The 20,357-nt window shown below is 51.3% G+C and overlaps 1 protein-coding gene across 3 annotated transcripts in view; it reads left to right on the top strand.

Annotated features, from left to right (window-relative positions):
* Nucleotides 1-4,595, top strand: part of RSPO4 (R-spondin 4) — a 42,491-nt gene extending 37,896 nt beyond the window's left edge. The window contains exons 4-5 of one of the 3 annotated variants that reach the window (XM_016937269.3): nt 723-908; nt 4,365-4,595. In XM_016937269.3, the coding sequence (XP_016792758.1) occupies nt 723-908; nt 4,365-4,474 (296 nt within the window). In that variant the 3' untranslated portion in view covers nt 4,475-4,595. Of the gene's footprint in view, nt 1-722; nt 1,234-4,364 lie in introns of those variants that run through there. The other 2 variants (XM_016937270.3, XM_063803319.1) reach the window with 2 other exon arrangements.
* Nucleotides 4,596-20,357: the final 15,762 nt, after the last annotated feature.

The following is a 20,357-nucleotide window of genomic DNA, read 5'->3' as shown; positions in this document are numbered from 1 at the left end:
CTACAAAATAGGAGTATTCATAGCTACCCATATTCTGTGCCTATTTCTCATGGACTTTTAAAATAATCAAAGTATATATATATATATATGTGTGTGTGTGTGTGTGTGTGTGTGTGTGTATATGTGTATATATATATGTGTGTGTGTATATATATATATACGTGTATATATGTATTTTTATTACCCCCTATGAAGAACTTTTATGTCCATGGCCTCCTTTTTCCTCCTTCCAAAGTTGATCAAAGACACATGATCAAGTTTAAAACCTGTGTCCTGGTCCTGAGGGCTTCCCAGGCAACCTTCCAGCCTCCTCTCCTGTCCCCGCCTTCCTGAGACTTGACTCCCAACTCAGGCTGCCCCATCTCCCAAACATGGTGGGCCGGGCTCCCAAGGCTTTGCACACCTGCCTGGAATGGGCTTCCTTCTTCTCACCTGACGAGCTCCCCTCTCTCCCTTTAACTCATACATCACCTCCTCCAGGAAGCCTTCCCTTTAAAGCTAGACAGTCGGCCACTCTGGCTTCAGGCCCATATTAGTCTGTGCATGCATTCGTTTAGCTCTCATTCCAGGCTCTTATAAATAACTCTGCTCCTAGCAGGTGGAAGTGGTGTCTTCAGTCTTCAGAGGACTGAACCCCTCAAACCCTGCCCTTGGATCTGAAGGACCCTCACTGCCGGCTGACCCTGTCTGTCTGTCTGTCTGTCTCTCCTTTCACCCCACAGGGGAGTGTGAACTGGGTCCCTGGGGCGGCTGGAGCCCCTGCACACACAATGGAAAGACCTGCGGCTCGGCTTGGGGCCTGGAGACCCGGGTACGAGAGGCTGGCTGGGCTGGGCATGAGGAGACAGCCACCTGCCAGGTGCTTTCTGAGTCAAGGAAATGTCCCATCCAGAGGCCCTGCCCAGGAGGTGAGCCCCAGGACAGGCACACGAGGCTGTGGTGGGAAAGGCCCACAGGGACAGGGTGGACTCAGATCACTGCCCCACAAACAGTATCTATGAGACTGCCTGAAAGGCCACCATTAGCCATACTATCATGTGGAGTACACATCACCTTCCCTGGTGTCCTTTCAAAGGAGGACCTTCCTTGCTGGGTTCAGTTCCAAATACATTAGGAAAATTGAGCTGGCCAGGAGTTCCCAACCCTCTCAAACTGAACACCCCCCTTTTAATAAGAAGGATTTGGGAATACCCTCTTTATCATTCTTAATGAAGTTCATGGAGAATGTAGCCTACTTGCAAAGGTAATTTTTTTTATCAGTATAGTGTCCTAACTGTAATATAGAGGAGAAAGAAAAGAAATTTCATGATGGAAGCGCTTGGCCCAATATACCAACAGACACTTAGGGAAGCACAATCCCAGTGAGGACCACGGCCGTGGTCAGCGCCCCAAGTACGTGGCCACATCACCATCAGAGATGCGATTTCCCAACAATGACCAGTGATTAGTAAGGTCCAACCCAATTGATCTCTGATTGACACCACACTCACAGTGCCCTAGAATCTTCAGTGAATGGAAGTGTTCGAAACCAATTGGCATTCATGAGTCAAACAGAATTCAGCTCCCAGCAAGCAGACTTTTCAGCTACGTGAGGGTGGGGCACGATGTGAGAGAACTGGATCAAACAGGGGGACAGCTCGTCTTTGCGGGGGACTGTCCCACGCTGGATCCCGATCGCCGTCCACTGAATGCCACAGGAACCCCCTTCACTGTGGCATTCAAGACCACTACACATATTTCCAAAATGTTTCTGGGGGCTATTAAGGACCACTGATTTACATAGAAGAGAGGCCACAGGGTGTGCTTGGTAAGATGTGAACGGTGAGTAGTATTGGCAGTGTTGACCGGGCACTGTGCCGAATTCTCTATAATGGTTAACTCATGTAATCTTCGCAGTGATGCTATGCGGTAGGTGTTATTAGCACTATCCCCATTTTACAGATGAGGGGACTGAGGCCCAGAAAGGTTGAGTCACTCACCTAAGGGTCACAAAGCCAGGGAGCTGTAGACCTAGAATTCAAACATAACTCGTCATGCAAACAGGAATCTAAAGTCATGATGAAGGATGAGGGACCTGGAACCAGGCCACCTGGGGCACCCAGGTGGGACATAGTGGAGCCAGGATTTGAACTCAGGGACACTCCTCTTTCAGAAGGACTTGTGCTATTTGGGTTGGGAGTGCAGCTAGCAGAGATAGGAGCCTTTGGGAGTCATGCTGGGCAGGTGAGGACAGAGTGAGGTTGAGATGGAACCAGAGAACCTAAGAGACCCCAGAGCCAGAGCAGGACTCACACAGGAGGCAGACAGTTCTTCTGCACTCATTACCACATGGCATCTCTCATGGCTCCAAGAGCTGGGGGTGAATGGCTGTTGGGGGATCATGAGGGGAAAGCTTTTCCCCTGGATAATAATAATCACAATAACTGCAATCATTCATAAAGCATCTACCATGTGCTGGCTGTGCTTAGTGCTGTGAAACATGACTCTAATCCTCGCAACAACCCCACTGTAGCTCCCTGCATCATCCAGGTCTTGGCTGCAGTGGCTCCTCCTCAGAGAGGCTTCCCAGGAGTCCCCCTCCCAGGAGTCATTTTCCACCATATCACATGGTAGCACTTGCACCCTTCTGAAATGAGCCTTCTCATTCTCGTGTTTGCTTGTTCAGTGTCTTTTTTCCTTACTGGAGTGTGATCTCCAGTGAGGGCAAGGGCTTTATCTGCCTTGTTCACAGCTGTCTCTCTAGTGCCTCTAACACAGTCTGGCACATAGTCGGTATCCAGTTAATATTTGTTGGATGAGTGGATGGCTGGCTGAATGCACAGGTGGGTGAGTGGGTAGGTAGATGGGTGGATAGGAGGGTAGATGGGAGGGTAGGTGGGTGGATGAGTAGGTAGGTGGATGATTAGGTGGGTGGGTAGGTAGGTAGGTAGGTGAACAGGTGGATGGATGGGTGATGGGTGGGTGCCTAGGTGGATGGATGGGTCATTAGGTATGGAGGTGGGTGAGTAGATGGGTGAGTGGGTAGGTGGGTAAATAGGTGGAGGGATGGGTGGGTGACTGGATGGGTACATGAGCAGCTGGCAGGCAGGCCTAGGGAAGGGGTAGGGACACAAAGCCACTGGCCCCCACACCCCCCACATCAGAGCTGGCAGGGCCACTCAGGCAGCACCCACACCCCATCTCCAGATGCTGTCCTACCTGAGGCCTGTACAGTCAGCTCTGCAGCTCAGAGTGGGAGTTGGCCTCAGTGCTCCCCAAGAGCTCAGAGTGGGCGTGGGGAGCCCCAGAGGTGGGTAGCCTGGTCTTAGCTCCTTGACTCTGCTCTGCAGAGGAAGGAGCCAGGACTGGAGCCACAGCCCTGACTCTTGGGGAGACAGGCACATAGTTGACACCCAAGGAATAAAACTGCCCTCCCCTTGCCACTAGGCTCAGAGGGTCTCTAACAGCCTCACTGCGCACCTTCAGAAAGTGACTCATGGAGCCTCAGGTTCATCGTGTTCAAATGGACACACAGCTCCTTGCGGGGAACTGAATGGGGCCCAAGCAATGTAAGAGAATGTCCTGGGTGTGGAGACACTTTGTAAAGCAGAAACTTAGGGCTGGCCTTGCTCCCAACCATGCTGTGGTCTTCTCACCTGTCCATAACAATAACAGGCAACTGCTCAGAAGAACTCCCTGGGCAGCGGGCACAGCCAGAGTGGAGGTGGAAGGAATAAAGGAAATAAAGAAGAAGAAGAAAGGAAAGGTAGACTGGCACAGAAAAATGATAGAAGGGTGGAGAGAAAGAGAGGACAATTGGAGAAGACGGGACTGGGTGTGGCTCAGACCCTACCTGCCTCTCTCGGCTGTTGTGAGTTTCGTATACATAAAGCACTTGGGGCTGTGGCCTGCACACAGTGAGCACTTGCTAAATGCTGAAGTATTGTTGCCACAGTGTTATGCAGAAGTTGGTGCAGGGACACAGATGAAAGGTGCCCAGCGTCCAGCACAGAGCCTGCTCAGCTATGGAAGGAGCGTGCCGGGGAAAGCCATGGGGACTCCCATGAGGCCACCCTACATGCAGATTGGGGGGCCCCAGGTGAACCTGCAGGCCTGGCCGAGCCAGATGTCCAGCACAAGAAGGCCCTGAACAAGTTAGTGGCCCTCGCCACTCCCTGAAGAACTAGAGAGAAAGGTTCAGTTTGGGGTACCTTAGCCCACAGTCCAAACTCTCAACAGGAGGGACTGCAAGGTCAGTGCCCAAATGTTCTGAGCCCCGTTGTTGGGGAGTGGGTGGGGCACCCTTGTCTTTCAGGACTGAGGAGGCTCCCAGGACCTAACTGGCCCTGCAGCCTTGGTCACCGGGCTCTGTCCTCTCATTGCAGAGAGGAGCCCCGGCCAGAAGAAGGGCAGGAAGGACCGGCGCCCACGCAAGGACAGGAAGCTGGACCGCAGGCTGGACGTGAGGCCGCGCCAGCCTGGCCTGCAGCCCTGACCGCCGGCTCTCCCGACTCTCTGGTCCTAGTCCTCGGCCCCTGCACACCTCCTCCTGCTCCTTCTTCTCCTCTCCTCTTACTCTTTCTCCTCTGTCTTCTCCATTTGTCCTCTCTTTCTTTCCACCCTTCTATCATTTTTCTGTCAGTCTACCTTCCCTTTCTTTTTCTTTTTTATTTTCTTTATTTCTTCCACCTCCATTCTCCTCTCCTTTCTCCCTCCCTCCTTCCCTTCCTTCCTCTTCTTTCTCACTTATCTTTTATCTTTCCTTTTCTTTCTTCCTGTGTTTCTTCCTGTCCTTCACCGCATCCTTCTCTCTCTCCCTCCTCTTGTCTCCCTCTCACACACACTTTAAGAGGGACCATGAGCCTGTGCCCTCCCCTGCAGCTCTCTCTATCTACAACTTAAAGAAAGCAAACATCTTTTCCCAGGCCTTTCCCTGACCCCATCTTTGCAGAGAAAGGGTTTCCAGAGGGCAAAGCTGGGGCACAGCACAGGTGAATCCTGAAGGCCCTGCTTCTGCTCTGGGGGAGGCTCCAGGACCCTGAGCTGTGAGCACCTGGTTCTCTGGACAGTCCCCAGAGGCCATTTCCACAGCCTTCAGCCACCAGCCACCCCGAGGAGCTGGCTGGACAAGGCTCCAGGGCTTCCAGAGGCCTGGCCTGGACACCTCCCCCAGCTGGCCGTGGAGGGTCACAACCTGGCCTCTGGGTGGGCAGCCAGCCCTGGAGGGCATCCTCTGCAAGCTGCCTGCCACCCTCATCAGCACTCCCCCACGGGCCTCCCTCTCATGGGCTCCATGCCCCTTTTTCCCAAGCCGGATCAGGTGAGCTGTCACTGCTGGGGGATCCACCTGCCCAGCCCAGAAGAGGCCACTGAAACGGAAAGGAAAGCTGAGATTATCCAGCAGCTCTGTTCCCCACCTCAGCGCCTCCTGCACATGTGGGGAAACAGGTCTGAGAAGGAAGGGGCTTGCCCAGGGTCACACAGGAAGCCTTCAGGCTCTGCTTCTGCCTGATGGCTCTGCTCACACATTCACGGCCGAGAGGAGAATCTGGGGGTCACTTGAGGGGGGAAATGTAGGGAATTGTGGGTGGGGAGCAAGGGAAGATCCGTGCACTCGCCCACACCCACCCCCACACTCCCCCACACCCACCCCCACACTCGCCCACACCCACCCCCACACTCGCCCACACCCACCCCCACACTCGCCCACACCCACCCCCACACTCCCCCACACCCACCCCCACACTCGCCCACACCCACCCCCACACTCCCCCACACCCACCCCCACACTCGCCCACACCCACCCCCACACTCGCCCACACCCACCCCCACACTCCCCCACACCCACCCCCACACTCCCCCACACCCACCCCCACACTCCCCCACACCCACCCCCACACTCGCCCACACCCACCCCCACACTCCCCCACACCCACCCCCACACTCGCCCACACCCACCCCCACACTCGCCCACACCCACCCCCACACTCCCCCACACCCACCCCCACACTCGCCCACACCCACCCCCACACTCGCCCACACCCACCCCCACACTCGCCCACACCCACCCCCACACCCCCACACCCACCCCCACACTCCCCCACACCCACCCCCACACTCGCCCACACCCACCCCCACACTCGCCCACACCCACCCCCACACTCGCCCACACCCACCCCCACACTCGCCCACACCCACCCCCACACTCGCCCACACCCACCCCCACATTCCCCCACACCCATCACCACACTCGCCCACACCCACCACCAGTGACTTGAGCACCTGTGCTTCGCTGTGACGCCCCTCGCCCTAGGCAGGAACGACGCTGGGAGGAGTCTCCAGGTCAGACCCAGCTTGGAAGCAAGTCTGTCCTCACTGCCTGTCCTTCTGCCATCATAACACCCCCTTCCTGCTCTGCTCCCCGGAATCCTCAGAAACGGGATTTGTATTTGCCGTGACTGGTTGGCCTGAACACGTAGGGCTCCGTGACTGGGACAGGAATGGGCAGGAGAAGCAAGAGTCGGAGCTCCAAGGGGCCCAGGGGTGGCCTGGGGAAGGAAGATGGTCAGCAGGCTGGGGGAGAGGCTCTAGGTGATGAAATATTACATTCCCGACCCCAAGAGAGCACCCACCCTCAGACCTGCCCTCCACCTGGCAGCTGGGGAGCCCTGGCCTGACCCCCGCCCCCCGCAGGCCCACCCTCTCTCTGACTTCCCTGCTCTCACCTCCCCGAGAACAGCTAGAGCCCCCTCCTCCGCCTGGCCAGGCCACCAGCTTCTCTTCTGCAAACGTTTGTGCCTCTGAAATGCTCCGTTGTTATTGTTTCAAGACCCTAACTTTTTTTTAAACTTTCTTAATAAAGGGAAAAGAAACTTGTAAATGCTTCTTGAGCATCAAGAGGGTGTTGCAAAACCATGATACTGCTGAGTTTGGAGTAGCAGAATTTAAAACGTGGAGTGGTTTTCACAGGAATGCTTGGGGCTGAGAGGGGTCAGAGTGTATTGGGGAATGGGGTGGGGTTTCAGCTTGGGGGGAGCTGATAAAAGAGGAGGGGCCCTCAGCCCCTCCAGGCTACTCTCCAGAAGCAGACTCAGCCAGAGGCAGAAGAGGGTAACACCTCGATCCCCAGAACCTCGCAGTTTCACGAACCAGATGTCTCAGGGACCAGGGGTACCTAGGAGGTTGACAGTCCCACGGGGCCATCTAAACACCCTGGGCTGCTGGTGAGAGTGGCCTTGGCATTGGGAGGCACAGGTGGGAGCTCCAGCCTGTCACCAGCTATCTGATGGGGTCCAGGTCAAGTCACTTCCCCTTCCGGGGCCTCAGTTTTCCCATGTGATGAATGTGATGAAGAGGAAGCCTGGCTAACTTAAATCTATTGCCGAAACCTGGAAGACCCAACAACAGAATCCCCTGGGGAGCCTTTTAGAAATTCAGATTTTAGGGCCCTCCCCCAGATCTATTCATTGCAAACAAGTTTAGGAGCAGGCAGTGAGAGCAAACATTCTTTCCAGGACAAGCTGAGGGGAGAGGTGGCTCTCAGATGACTTCCAGCTCAGAGGGCTGAGTCTAGATTTGCAGCTGCAATTCTGATTCTGACCTCAAGGCTCAATGATCTGATTCTATAGAGTTTAGTCTGTATGTGTGTGTGTATGTGTGTGTATTTTTTAAATTTTTTTTGGCAGGGTCTTGATCTGTCACCCAGGTTGGAGTGCAGTGGTACGATCACAACTCACTGCAGCCTCAAACTCCTGGCCTCAAGCAATCCTCTTGCCTCAGCCTCCCAAGTAGCTGGGACTACAGGCGTACACCACCACACCCAGCTAATTTTTTATTTTTTGTAGAGATGGGGGTCTCAATATGTTACCCAGGCTAGTTTTGAACTCCTGGCCTCAAATGATCCTCCCACCTCAGCCTCCCAAAGTGCTGGGATTACAGGCATGAGCCACTGTACCCAGCCCCTATATAAATAAATATATATATAAATATATATACACACACACACACATACACACACTATATAGTGTTTTCTGTTAAGATTCCAATTGTAGGATGCTGAACGTTCTAATTTTCACAATTCTAAAAGACCAACATAAGGGTAGAAGTTTCCAGTACTGCAATTCCCTGGCCATGTTCTTTCTTCTTGGGGGGCCTGGTCCTCTGTCCTCAGCTGGGGGCTGTGGCGGTTTTTTAATATTTTCAAATTACAGGATGAAATTTCTTCAGGGCCTAAGCCCCTCCTATAACCTTTCCATCTCAGACGTTCCCTGCCCCCAGCTCCAATCCTTTCAAATCCCAGGCTCTCCCACATTCTCTGGAGGATTGAGGGGCCTCTCTGGGAAGGAGACTCTGCTGTCAGGTGGGCATCGCCCACTCCCTTCTTACAAGCCAAGCTTGGAGAAGTTCACAGAGAAGCTCAGAAACAGGGTGAGGTCACACAGCCAAAGAGAGGCAGTCTGGGCAGAGCCCAGGGGGAGGTTCTGCTGCTATTGGCCTTCTGGATGCTATGCCAGAGGGAGAGAACAACCCCTTGGCCAGAGCTGAGGAATCCCTGGTGGGTTCTTCCTGTCACCGCTTCCAACTGGGCCACACTAGGGCCCTCTCTGCAGTTCCCCCCACCTGCTCACTCCATCCTCATCCCTGCCTGACCCCTCACCACAGCCCTGCATGTCATTCCCACATGCTGCCACTGGATGGCGCCAGTCAACCAGGAACAGGTCGCGGCCAGGCTTGTAAAGGAGCGCATTTCTGAAACGGGGACTCTCCTAGCAGGACTGGAGCAGGGTGGAGGGCAGCCGAGGGCAAGGGACAGGCTGCCTCAGACCGAAGGACTGACTGCCTCAGGCTGAACGACAACAGTTGCAATGGGGACTTCAGCTGAATGGCCTTCTCAGCTGTGCAGAGAATGTCAGACTCAGAGGTCCCTGTCCCAGGTCCTTCCTTGCACAGAAGGGAAATCTGACTCAGAGCATGACCTCCTGCCCAGACATCTGGCCCAGGTGACCTGTGGGGATTACACCCCTCCATTTTCACTTGGAAGAAAATTTCTTTTTTCTGTCTTTTTTGTTTGTTTGTTTTGTTTTGTTTTGTTTTGTTTTGTTTTGAGACGGAGTCTCGCTCTGTCGCCCAGGCTGGAGTGCAGTGGCGCGATCTCGGCTCACTGCAAGCTCCGCCTCCCGGGTTCACGCCATTCTCCTGCCTCAGCCTCCCGAGTAGCTGGGACTACAGGCGCCCGCCACCACGCCCGGCTAATTTTTTTTTGTATTTTTAGTAGAGACGGGGTTTCACCGTGTTAGCCAGGATGGTCTCGATCTCCTGACCTCGTGATCCGCCTGCCTCGGCCTCCCAAAGTGCTGGGATTACAGGCGTGAGCCACCGCGCCCAGCCTGTTTGTTTGTTTTTTAAGCTGGGTAATAGCTCTATCGCCCAGACTGGAGGTCGGTGACATGATCCCGGCTCACTGCACCCTCGACCTGCAGGGATCAGTTGATCCTCCGACCTCAGCCTCCCAAGTAACTGGGACTGCAGATGCACACCACAATACCCAGCTATGTTTAAAATTATCTGTAGAGAAAGAGTCTTGCTATGTTGCCCAGACTGGTCTTGAACTCCTGGGCTCAAGCGATCCTCCTGCCTCAGTCTCCCAAAGTACTGGGATGACAGGTGTGAGCGACCGCACCCAGCCCAGAGGAAAATTTCAAGCCATCGTATGTGGACTTTCTAACTCAGGAAATGTGCATTCTTATAATACAAATAATAGTAATGATGAAGATGAGGATGATGACGTCATCTTATATTTATGGAGCACCTATTCTGCACCAAACATAGCTAAGCATTTCAGGTGCAACATCTAATTTCCTTTGCTTTTCTCTCTTCAGCATAAATCATAACTACCATTTTTCTACCAATTCCTCTTACTAACCTCGCATTTCCCACCTATCTCCTGCCACCTTCACAGCTACGTTGCCAGCTAACTTCTAGGAGGAAAAACTGAGGCTTAAGTTCAAGTCATTCAAAATCCATCAGTCTCACCCATTCATTCATTCCGTGAATATGCATAAAGTGCCTACTGTGTGCCTGGTACTGTCCTGGGTGCTGGTGATAAAGACCCTGCCTTGTCCTCCAAGCGTTCAGTCTGCAGACAGTCAATTCCAACAATGTGATAAGACCTTCCATGAGGACAGGATCTAGCATATCCCATCTAAGGCATACAGGGGTTAGGGAGCTCCTCCTCCAGGACCAGATAGCCAAGCTGAGAACTAAAGAGTGCGAGGTGCTAATGAGATGGGTGGGGAGGGGGAGGAAACAGCACTTGCAAAATCCTGGAGACGCTACTCATGGGGGCGCCAGCCCTGGAATTGCTAAGCCTCCTAAGCTGTCAGATCCTGGAACATGTGGACTCAGCCCTGGGGTCTGATGGCTCCCACTCAGCCCCCCATGACTCCCACCCTCACCCATAGCCATAGCCAACCTACCATCCACAAGGTGGAATGGATCCTCCAGCCAGACTTGTAGCTGAAGAAGCCTTCTCGCAAGTGGGTCTTCTAGTCCTTGCTGTTTTACCCGCTGCCCCCCCTTACCCCCCACTGCAGAATCCTCCCAGCCACAGAGTCCTCCCATCGAAGGCCCAGCAGAGAGAAGCTGTCCACCTTATCCTGCCTGAACTCCTGATCCACAGAACCCAGGAACATGATAAAATGGTTGTTTGTTTATGCCTCTGAGGTTGAGGAGGTTGTTTCATGCGATGGACAGCTGGAATGGGGTTTATGGTGGCACCTCTCTCCTAGAGTGGGAGGCAGGGAAGTGAGGTGGGCAAGAGCAGACAGAAGATCACGAATCCTGTCACCGCCAGTGACCGGCTATGAGCCTTTAGGCAAGATCCTGTATCTCTCCCTGTGCCTCAGTTTTCTCATCTTCTTTTTTTTTTGAGACACAGTCTCGCTCTGTCGCCCAGGCTGGAGTACAGTGGCACGATCTCGGCTCACTGCAAGCTCCGCCTCCCGGGTTCACGCCATTCTCCTGCCTCAGCCTCCCGAGTAGCTGGGACTACAGGTGCCCGCCACCACGCCCGGCTAATTTTTTCTATTTTTTGGTAGAGACGGGGTTTCACCGTGTTAGCCAGACTGGTCTCAATCTGACCTGCTGATCGCCTGCCTTGGCCTCCCAAAGTGCTGGGATTACAGGCGTGAGCCACCGCACCCAGCCCCGTTTTCTTGTCTTTAAAGGGGGATAATAAAAGTACCCCTCGTGGTGTCACTGTGAAGTTAAAATACGTGAATACATGAGAAAGGCTTCATAATAAGTACTCAACACAATTTTAAAGATGATTATATCTCTTTCATTTCTTCATTCAACAAACATTTCCTAAGCACTAACTCTGAGCCAGGAACTGTGCCAAGCATTTCACATTAAAAACTTAAATTCATCCTCCTCAGAGCCATCTGAAGTGGGTTCTATTATTCTTTCCACTTTTTACAGAGGGGGAATCCGAGGCTCAGAAAGTAAGTAGTGGAATGGGAACTCAAAACCCTTGCCCTCCACCAGGCGACTACTCCATGAGCGGGCATCCACAGGCACAGTCCCACTCAGCCTGAGAAGATGAGCGTCAGGGAGAATCAGCGTGTCCAGAGCGGCACTGCGGTGTCATCGGCCCAGCACTGTCCCCGTGTGGCAAAAATGCCTCATCCAGAAAAGGAACTCCAAACAGTCACCCTTACTCAAATTAGATGACAATAAAGCCACACAGAGCTACCATTTTCCACCTATCTGATTGGCTAAGAGCCAAAAAAAAGAAAAAAGAAAAGAAAATGAAACCACAGGGCCTGGGCTGGGTGGGGATAAGCCGCCACCCTCCCCTACCTTCCTCAGGAGAGGTTGACTTGGCCCAGCCTCTACAGAAGGTGAGTTGACATCTCTTCAAATCACATGCACGTGTCCCCTGACCCAGCAATCCACTTCTAGGGATTCATCCTCCAATTAGCCTGGCCCAGGGCCAGGCACAGTGGCTCACGCCTGTAATCCCAGCACTTGGGGAGGCCGAGGCAGGCGGATCACGAGGTCAGGAGATCGAGACCATCCTGGCTAACGTGGTGAAACCCCGTCTTTATTAAAAAATACAAAAAAATTAGCTGGGTGCGGTGGCGGGCGCCTGTAGTCCCAGCTACTCAGGAGGCTGAGGCAGGAGAATGGCGTGAACCTGGGAGGCGGAGCTTGCAGTGAGCTGAGATAGCGCCACTGCATTCCGGCCTAGGCGAAAGAGCGAGACTCTGTCTCAAAAATATAAATAAATAAATAAATAACAATTAGCCTGGCCCACACGCTGCAGAACAAGTGTACCTGCTTACACAGCTGTTCCCTGCAGTCCTGTGTATGATCACAAAATGCTGGAAACATCCTAAATATCTAGAGGACAGGCATTGCGATACAATCTCACAGCACTCAGTGCAGCACCGCATGGCCGAGAAGCACCACGAGGGAGGATTTGACACAATGACGGGGCAGTCCCTGAGATGAATTGCCAAGTGAAAAAAGCAAGTTGCAGAACAGCGCGCATAGTAAGCCCCCACGCGGGGGGACGGGAAGGAGCGAAAATACACATGTGTACGATTCATGAATGCACAAAACCTACAGCTGACAAAACACTCTAGAAACCAGTAACGGTGATGGCTCTGGGGTCGGGAGAGGTTAGAGTGGATGGAAAGAGAGGAGGCTTACCTTTCTCTTTGGTTCCTTTTGAATTTTTAGCTATGGGAATATACTACCAAGTCGAGAAAAACAAAAATGAAATACTTAGACATTTTGAAAACTGATCTTTAAATACTCTTAATAAGGATTTAAATGGCTTTGACATAAATTCCAAAATGAGGCATTTTTCAGAGAGTGCCTTGAAGACACATCCTTTAGCTTAAGAAGTGAGTCTCCACATTTAACCCCTGGGTGTGGTGCCCCAGCTGCCTGCCAAAGAGTGAGGGTCCAGCCCTGGGGTGAGCCGCTGCATGCTGTAGCTGTCCCAAGATCCACTTCCTCCCGTCCACACAGGTCCCACCCATCTCCACCTGCTGCACAGGACTAGTATTAAACTTCTGCTAAGACATGGTCCAGACAGACTCAGGGGTGGTCTGTACCTATGCTCACTGGGGTCCCTCAGTCCACCCCAAAGTGGAGAAGATAGAGTCCCCCAGCAAGTCACACGACCTGGGTGTGTATCAGAGCTCTATGTGCAGCTGGCGGCTTGACTTTGGAGGAGTCACTAACCCACTAAGCCTCCCTTTCTGCAGCTGCAAAGGAGACAGAAGCAATAACTCGCCTTCCCAGGGGTGGTAGAGGATGAAATGATATGAGGCATGTAAAGCCTTGGCACACAGTAGGGCTAAGTAATGCTCATGCTCAATATTCTAACTCCATTCATTCTTTCATTTGCTCATCAATCCCCTTGACCCCCAGTCGAATCTGTCCTTCAGCCTAGACATTCCTTCTCCAGGAGGCCTTATCTGATCCACCATCTCTTCCCCAATCGGAAGTCACTCTTCCTCCTGTGACCCCATCTCCCTCCTGTGATCCCATCTGCCTCTTGTGATCCTATCTCCCCCATGTGACTCCCTCCCTTCCCTCCTCCGAAGCGCCATCAGATACCTTGGACCATGGCCAATCTCTATTCAGTCTAAGTCCTGTCACTGTATGGGCCACAAGAGGGTGTCACTGACCAGGAAGCAGAAGGAGCCAGGCCTGAATTCAAGGCTGGAGAGAATACGCACACCGCTCACAGCTGGGCAGCCCTACTGTGCACCAGACACCTTGCTGTGTGCCAGGCACCTGGCTGAGTACTCTGCATGGTTTCACTCATCGGAGCCTCGAGGGTTCCCCATGAGAAAGGCACTACTATCGCCACCCTTCCATCATCCCCCATTTTACCTGCTGTATCGTATTTATTTTTTTACTTGGACTTAGGGTGCCAAGACCTGGGTTAAACATTCTCATCAATTCTGCAAACTGTCTGTTGCACAGTTGGATTGAATTGGATTTCGCTCTTGATGCTCTTCTGCCCTTTCCCCTCCCCCTCCCACCCAGGCATCTGCTCCTGTGAGTCTGTTCTCTGGGCTTGAATGTGTGTGAATCCTTTTAATGCGTGTAGGGATGTTCTGTAGCTTGTGAGTTCTTTTCATTCATAGAAATGGGCCGGGCCTGGTGGCTCACGCTTGTAATCCCAGCACTTTGAAAGGCTGAGGCGGGTGGATCACCTGAGGTCGGGAGTTCGAGATCAGCCTGGCCAACATGGCGAAACCCCGTTTTTACTAAAAATACAAACATTAGCCGGGCGTGGTGGTGCATGCCTGTAATCTCAACTACTCCAGAGGCTGAGGCAGGAGAATCGCTTGAACCCAGGAGGCGGAGGTTGCAGTGAGCCGAGATTGCGCCACCGCACTGCAGCCTGGGCGAAAAAGTGAGACTCTGTCTCAAAAAAAAAAAAATCACAGAAATGGTCGTGTGCTACAGATTTCCCCGTCTTCTATTTTTTTTTTTCTCTCATGCTCCTGGTGTTTTTTATTTTTACTTTTTGGTTTTCTTTTTCATCTGGTGTTTTTTTATTCATTTTATTCTTGTATTTATTTATTTATTTATTTATTTATTTTTATTATTTTTTTGAGATGGAGTCTCACTCTGTCGCCCAGGCTGGAGTGCAGTGGCGTGATCTTGGCTCACAGCAGCCTCAGTCTCCCAGATTCAAGCAATTCTCCTGCCTCAGCCTCCTCAGTAGCTGGGATAATAGGTGCACACCACCACACCTAGCTAATTTTTGTATTTTTAGTAGAAATTGGGTCTCATCATGTTGGTCAGGTTGGTCTTGAACTCCTGACCTCAAATGATGCACCTGCCTCAGCCTCCCAAAGTGCTGGGATTCAGGCATGAGCCACCGCACTCATCCCTTATCTGGTATTTTTTAGCGGCCCCTGCAGTTTGCTTTTCCTGGCATCTACATGGATTCTCATCTACTGCTCACATCCTCAAACACCATCACAGTGACCCATGACCTCGAATGGGCTCCTTCTGGAGCTGCAGGAGAATTTCTCTGGGGTATACACTCAGGAGGAAAATGCCTGGGTCATCAGATATACTCTTTCTTAGGCTCTTACGTACTAAACCAGTCCAAACACCCAGCAGCAGAACATGGAATTCCCATCACCCACACCCTCATGAATACTTGGAAGTTCCTGACTCTACTATTTGCTAATCCAGGGAATGGAGGTAAAGGGTGTGCCTCACTGCTATTTAGCTCTTGTTTCTCCGACTACTACTGAGGTTGAGCATCTTGTTGCTTGCTTGTTTGCGGCATGTTACAGGTGAGGCAACTGAGGCTCAGGGCCCTAGGTCGTAGGAGGTGGAGCCAAGCACACAGCCAGGTCTGTGAGAGGCCGAGACCCTGCTCTGAGTCCTCACACTGGGGAGCCTCCTCCACATCAACATTGATGCATTCATCATCCAACAGTTCAAGTATGATTGCTCGCACCTTCATGATCTTAGAGGACTGTGGTAGGGGGCAATGGCTTTGAAAAAACAGAATTCCTGCCCATTAATCCAATGACAAGCAAGAGGAGCTGTTCAGGAGGCTGGACCTCACTGTCAGGCAGGGCAGGGAAGGTACTGGGGCATCAAGAGGGATCTGCGGATGGCCAAGCCCACCCATCATGTTGGGTGGACACAAAGGAGGAAGCAGGAGCCACCAGGACCGAGGGCATAGAGGGTGTCTTGTCCCATGTCAGGGCTGGTGCAAGCTAGACTTTCCCCATTCCTTCTCTGACCTTACCTCCTGCCCTCTCCTCCTTGCCCCACCCACTGGCCTTTTTCTTTCATTAAAAACACCAAACTCATTCTGGCCTCAGGGCCCTTGCACTTGCTATCCCCTCTGCCCGGAATGCTCTTCCCCCGGATCTCCACATGGCTACTTCCTTCTCTCCCTCTAAATCTCAGTTCAAATGTTACCTCTTCAGAGAGGCTTTCCCTGATAACCTTCTTTAAATATCGTACCCCCTCCAAATCATTCTCTATTTAGTGCCTTGAAAATGTTTTCTTCCTAACTCTTATCATGATCTAAAATTATTTTCTTTACCTGTTTACCTCTTTTTTTTTTCTTTTGAGACAGTCTCACTCTGTCTGCAGGCTGCAGAGTAGTGGCACGATCTCAGCTCACTGCAACCTCTGCCTCCTGGGTTCAAGTGATCCTCCTGCCTCACCCAAATCTCATCTCAAATTGTAATCCCCATAATTCCCACATGTCAAGGGTGGAACTTGGCAGGAGGTGATTGGATCAGGGAGGCAGTTTCCTCCATGCTATTCTCAAGATAGTGAGTGAGTTCTCACAAGATCTGATGGTTTTAAAAGGGACTCTTTCCCCTTCACCTCCTTCACACGCTCTCTCACCTGCTGCCATGTAAGACGTGCCTGCTTCCCCTGCTTCCCCCTTCTGCCATGATTGTAAGCTTCTTGATGCCTCCCCAGCCATGCAGAACTGTGAGTCAATTAAACCTCTTTACTTTATAAATTAGCCCATCTCGAGTAGTCTCTTTATAGCTGTGTGAGACTAGACTCATACCGCAGTTATTTCCAGTTTTTGGTGATTATGAGAAAAGCTGCTATAAATATTTGCATACAGTTTTTCTTTTTAAAACACAAACTTCTCTTTCATTACTCTTTGTACCTAAGAGTAGGACAGCTGGGTCATTTTATAAGAAATTACCAAACTGTTTTTCTAAGTTCCAGTTGTTAGATACCCTCTCCAGGTATTATCAGTTATTTTTCATGTTAGTCATTCTAACAGGTATGTAGTGGTAGCCCGTTGTGGTTTTAATATATGTTTCCCTGATGACTGATAACATTGAGTATCTTTTCATGTGTGTTTTTGCCATCAATATCTGTTTTTGGGTGAAATGTCTTTTTAAACCTTTTTCCCATTTGTTATTGGATTATTTGTTCTTATTATTGAGTTGTGAAAGCACTGAATATATATTCTGGATATAAGTCTTTTATCAGATATGACTTTTGCAAATATCTTCACCTAACCTGTGGCTTGTCTTTTCATTTTCTTGATAGCATCATTTGAAGAGCAGAAGTTTTGAATTTTGATTAAGTCAAATTTATCTTTTTTTCTTTTATGGTTTATGCTTTTTCTGTAGTACCTAAAAAAATCTTTGCCTAACTCAAGGTCACAAAGATTTCCCTTCCATGTTGCTGTCTGGAAGTTTTATAGTTTTAAGTTTTACATTTAGATTTATGGTAGATTTCAAGTTAATTCTTGTATATGGTAGGGGGTGGAAATTGATATTTTTTAAACATATGGATGTAAAATGCAATTTCACTTCTAGAAAGTTATTCTACATATATTCTCCTACAAAGGTACAAAGTGGGTATGTATTGCAACCTTCCTTTAAAGAGCAAAATGTTGGAAACAGCCCCTGCTCATCTCTTGAAGACTGGTTAAGGGGCTCTTCCCCCTTTGCTTCTTCACACACTCTCTCACCTGCCGCCATGTAAGATGTGCCTGCTTCCCCTTCTGCCATGATTGTAGGTTTCCTGAGGCCTCCCCAGTTACAAGGAACTGTGAGTCAATTAAAACTCTTTCCTTTATAAATTATCCATCCCTGCAATTGGCCCATCTATGCAATGGTGAACCATAAAGACACAGAGCTGGCATCCAGCTAGCAGCCATATACTACTGTAGGGTTGTGCACTGCTCGGGCCCATCCTGATTGGTCAGTTGAAAGTTGTGTAATATTCTGAAACCATCTTTGCCAAGCATCCAAAAAAAAAAAAAAGAAGCACTTTATGGAGTGACATAGGAAGATCTCTAAAGGGTATTGTTAAAGTAACAACAGGACAGTGTGAAATAGTGTGTGTGAAGTTTGTCATCACTGGGTAAAAAATTCCTATGTGTGCATACCGTATCTCTGGGCAGATTCTCAAGAAATTGGTGACAGGGTTTTTGCCTGGGGGAAGAGGGGTCTGGGTGTCTGGAGGGCAGGGGTGGGAGACAGGCTTACTTTTACCTATGACCCCTTTTGTACCTTTGAAATTTTATGCTATGGATATGTACTATACATTCAGAAAGTAAATACAAAAAGAAAATAAAACCAAAGAAACCCTACTTTCCTGGGGGTTCCTGGTCCTCCTTCATGTTTCTCTTTAGCTATCACAGGACACAGTGGCTCTGCCAAGCCAGCTTGATGGAGAATGCCTGTTTCTCAGATGGGGAAACTGAGGCTCGGAGCAGGGCTGGCATTCCCAAGGTCACCTGGCCTGAACCCAGCTACCACAGGTATCCCCCAGGACCAGGGGGGTTGAGAACCAAGGAAGAGGCCCTAAGTCCCACCTCTCAGGGACTCAGAGGGAGTCATTTAAGGCACCACCAAGAGCCAAGCCCATCTGGAATCTATCGCCACCCCAACCCTGGGCTGTGGAGGAGGGGAGGGCGGCGACCCCAGACTGTGAGTGCATCTGTTCCTCATCAAGGCTCGTGCTCTGGACTGAGTGCCAGCCTTGGAAATCCCACTTCACATCCAGGCCAGGCCACCCTCATACCAGCCACCCTCCCCAGTGGGACCCGAACAACCCCACAGTGCATGTGGAGAAACAGCCCAGAGAGCTGCAGGCGGCAGTGGGTTTCTAGTTCCAGTTGGCACGTTCCTTTACCTCTCAAAGCTCCAGGTTCCCGGAAGCTCTCTGCACACTCAGTACAGCCTCCAATGAGCAACATCTGATATCTCCCAACATCCCTCCTAGTCTCTTTATTATTATTTGGGCTGGAGGTGCCCAAATAATACCAACAGCTAATGTGCCTGGCACCCTTTCCAGCACTGAGCATATATCAACTCATCTGAACTTTACAGCAGCCTTCTGAGCTACGTGCTCTTATTAGCTTGGCTTTTCTGATGACCCAGCTTATGCTCAGAGACATCAAGTAATTTATCCGAAGTCACACAACCGGCAGGGGACACAGCCAGGATTTGAACCACGGCACAAGGCTCCAAAGCCCTCACTGCAAAGCACTCCTCCATGCACCCAAACCTCTTCCCCGTCGATCGCTGATTCTTGCGGGTGCCTGTGATGGTGTCCACCGACATGAAGATAAACACTGATCCCAGCCAGAGCTGACCGACTGAGAGACACGCATCTATTGCACGGCTGTGAGATGAGTCTCGACCCTCTGGCCACCTGGAACTGATCGGAACAAGAAAACAAGAGAGGCAAGGAGGCTGGGGACTGCCAGGATGGAAGAGTGAGGGCAACAGGCATCCTCTCACATGGGGGCTGGAGTCTAGAACAGCCTGCGGGAGAGGAGGGGATTGACAGGACCCCCACATGTAAGGAGCACATGCTGCCCGTCAGTCTCATGTCCAGAAACCTGCCTTAGAGAAATGTGCCATGTGCACAAAGAGGCGCTGAGGACTTTCCCTGAAGCCCTGTTAGGAGGAATCTGGCTGCAGCCCAGATGTCCATCAGAGGCAGTTGGCTGTACTGATGGCGGCCCAGCCACACGGTGCAAAGCGATGCAGCGATGACGAAGCTTGGCGTAGGGCTCACGCATTGCGCCAACAGGGCTCCGTCCAGAGCCCATTGTGCAGCAAAGGAAGCTGCAGGGCAGTGTGCATAGCGCAGCCATGCGTGGGAGCAGAGCCGTGAGTGAATGGACGGAACACAACCTAATTCTTTGCCTTATATCCTTCTAGAACTTTTTTCACCGAATTAATCATTGCGGTATCAAAATTAGAAAGAGAGCAGGCATGCCATGCCGTGCCCGGCACATGGTAGAGGCTCCGTGTTTTGAGCCTCTGATGACTGTTTGGTGCTGGGTACAGCTGTGAAGAGGGATGTCAGGGTCCTCGTTCCCAGATTGTGGCTCCCCAGGCCTGACTGAGAGCAACTTTGAGGGAAGTGGCAGGAGAGGTGCAGGGAAGCTGGGGCAAGGGAACAGTGGGAGTCTGGGGGCTGAAGTCTTACAGTGGATTCACTGAGGGCTTACGATGGCTCAGGTGCCATTCTAAGTAGGACATCTTCCAATATCAGTCCCATTTTACAGATGGAGAAACTGAAACCCAGAGGGCTTAACTCACAGATAGTAAATAACAAAGTTAGGCTGCAACCCCAGGCCATCTGACATCAAACCCCATGCTCCTAATCACTATTTCCGTCCAGCCCTGAGGAGTGGCTGACGGGCTGCCCAACTCACCTTCCACCCACAAACCTCCTGCCCAGTCTGAATGCCGGCCCGGGAGCCTGAAGACCGGCTGGTGACCCACTCGTTCTTCTGCTCCTCCGTCACTTCCAATGTGGGATGACAGCAGCCAGCAGCGGGTGGCCACTCAGCCAAGGGCGCTGGGAGTGATTAG

The sequence above is a fragment of the Pan troglodytes genome, chromosome 21 (assembly GCF_028858775.2).
Source record: "Pan troglodytes isolate AG18354 chromosome 21, NHGRI_mPanTro3-v2.0_pri, whole genome shotgun sequence".
Classification (NCBI taxonomy): Eukaryota; Metazoa; Chordata; class Mammalia; order Primates; family Hominidae; genus Pan; species Pan troglodytes.
This window is presented reverse-complemented; position numbering and strand designations above follow the sequence as displayed.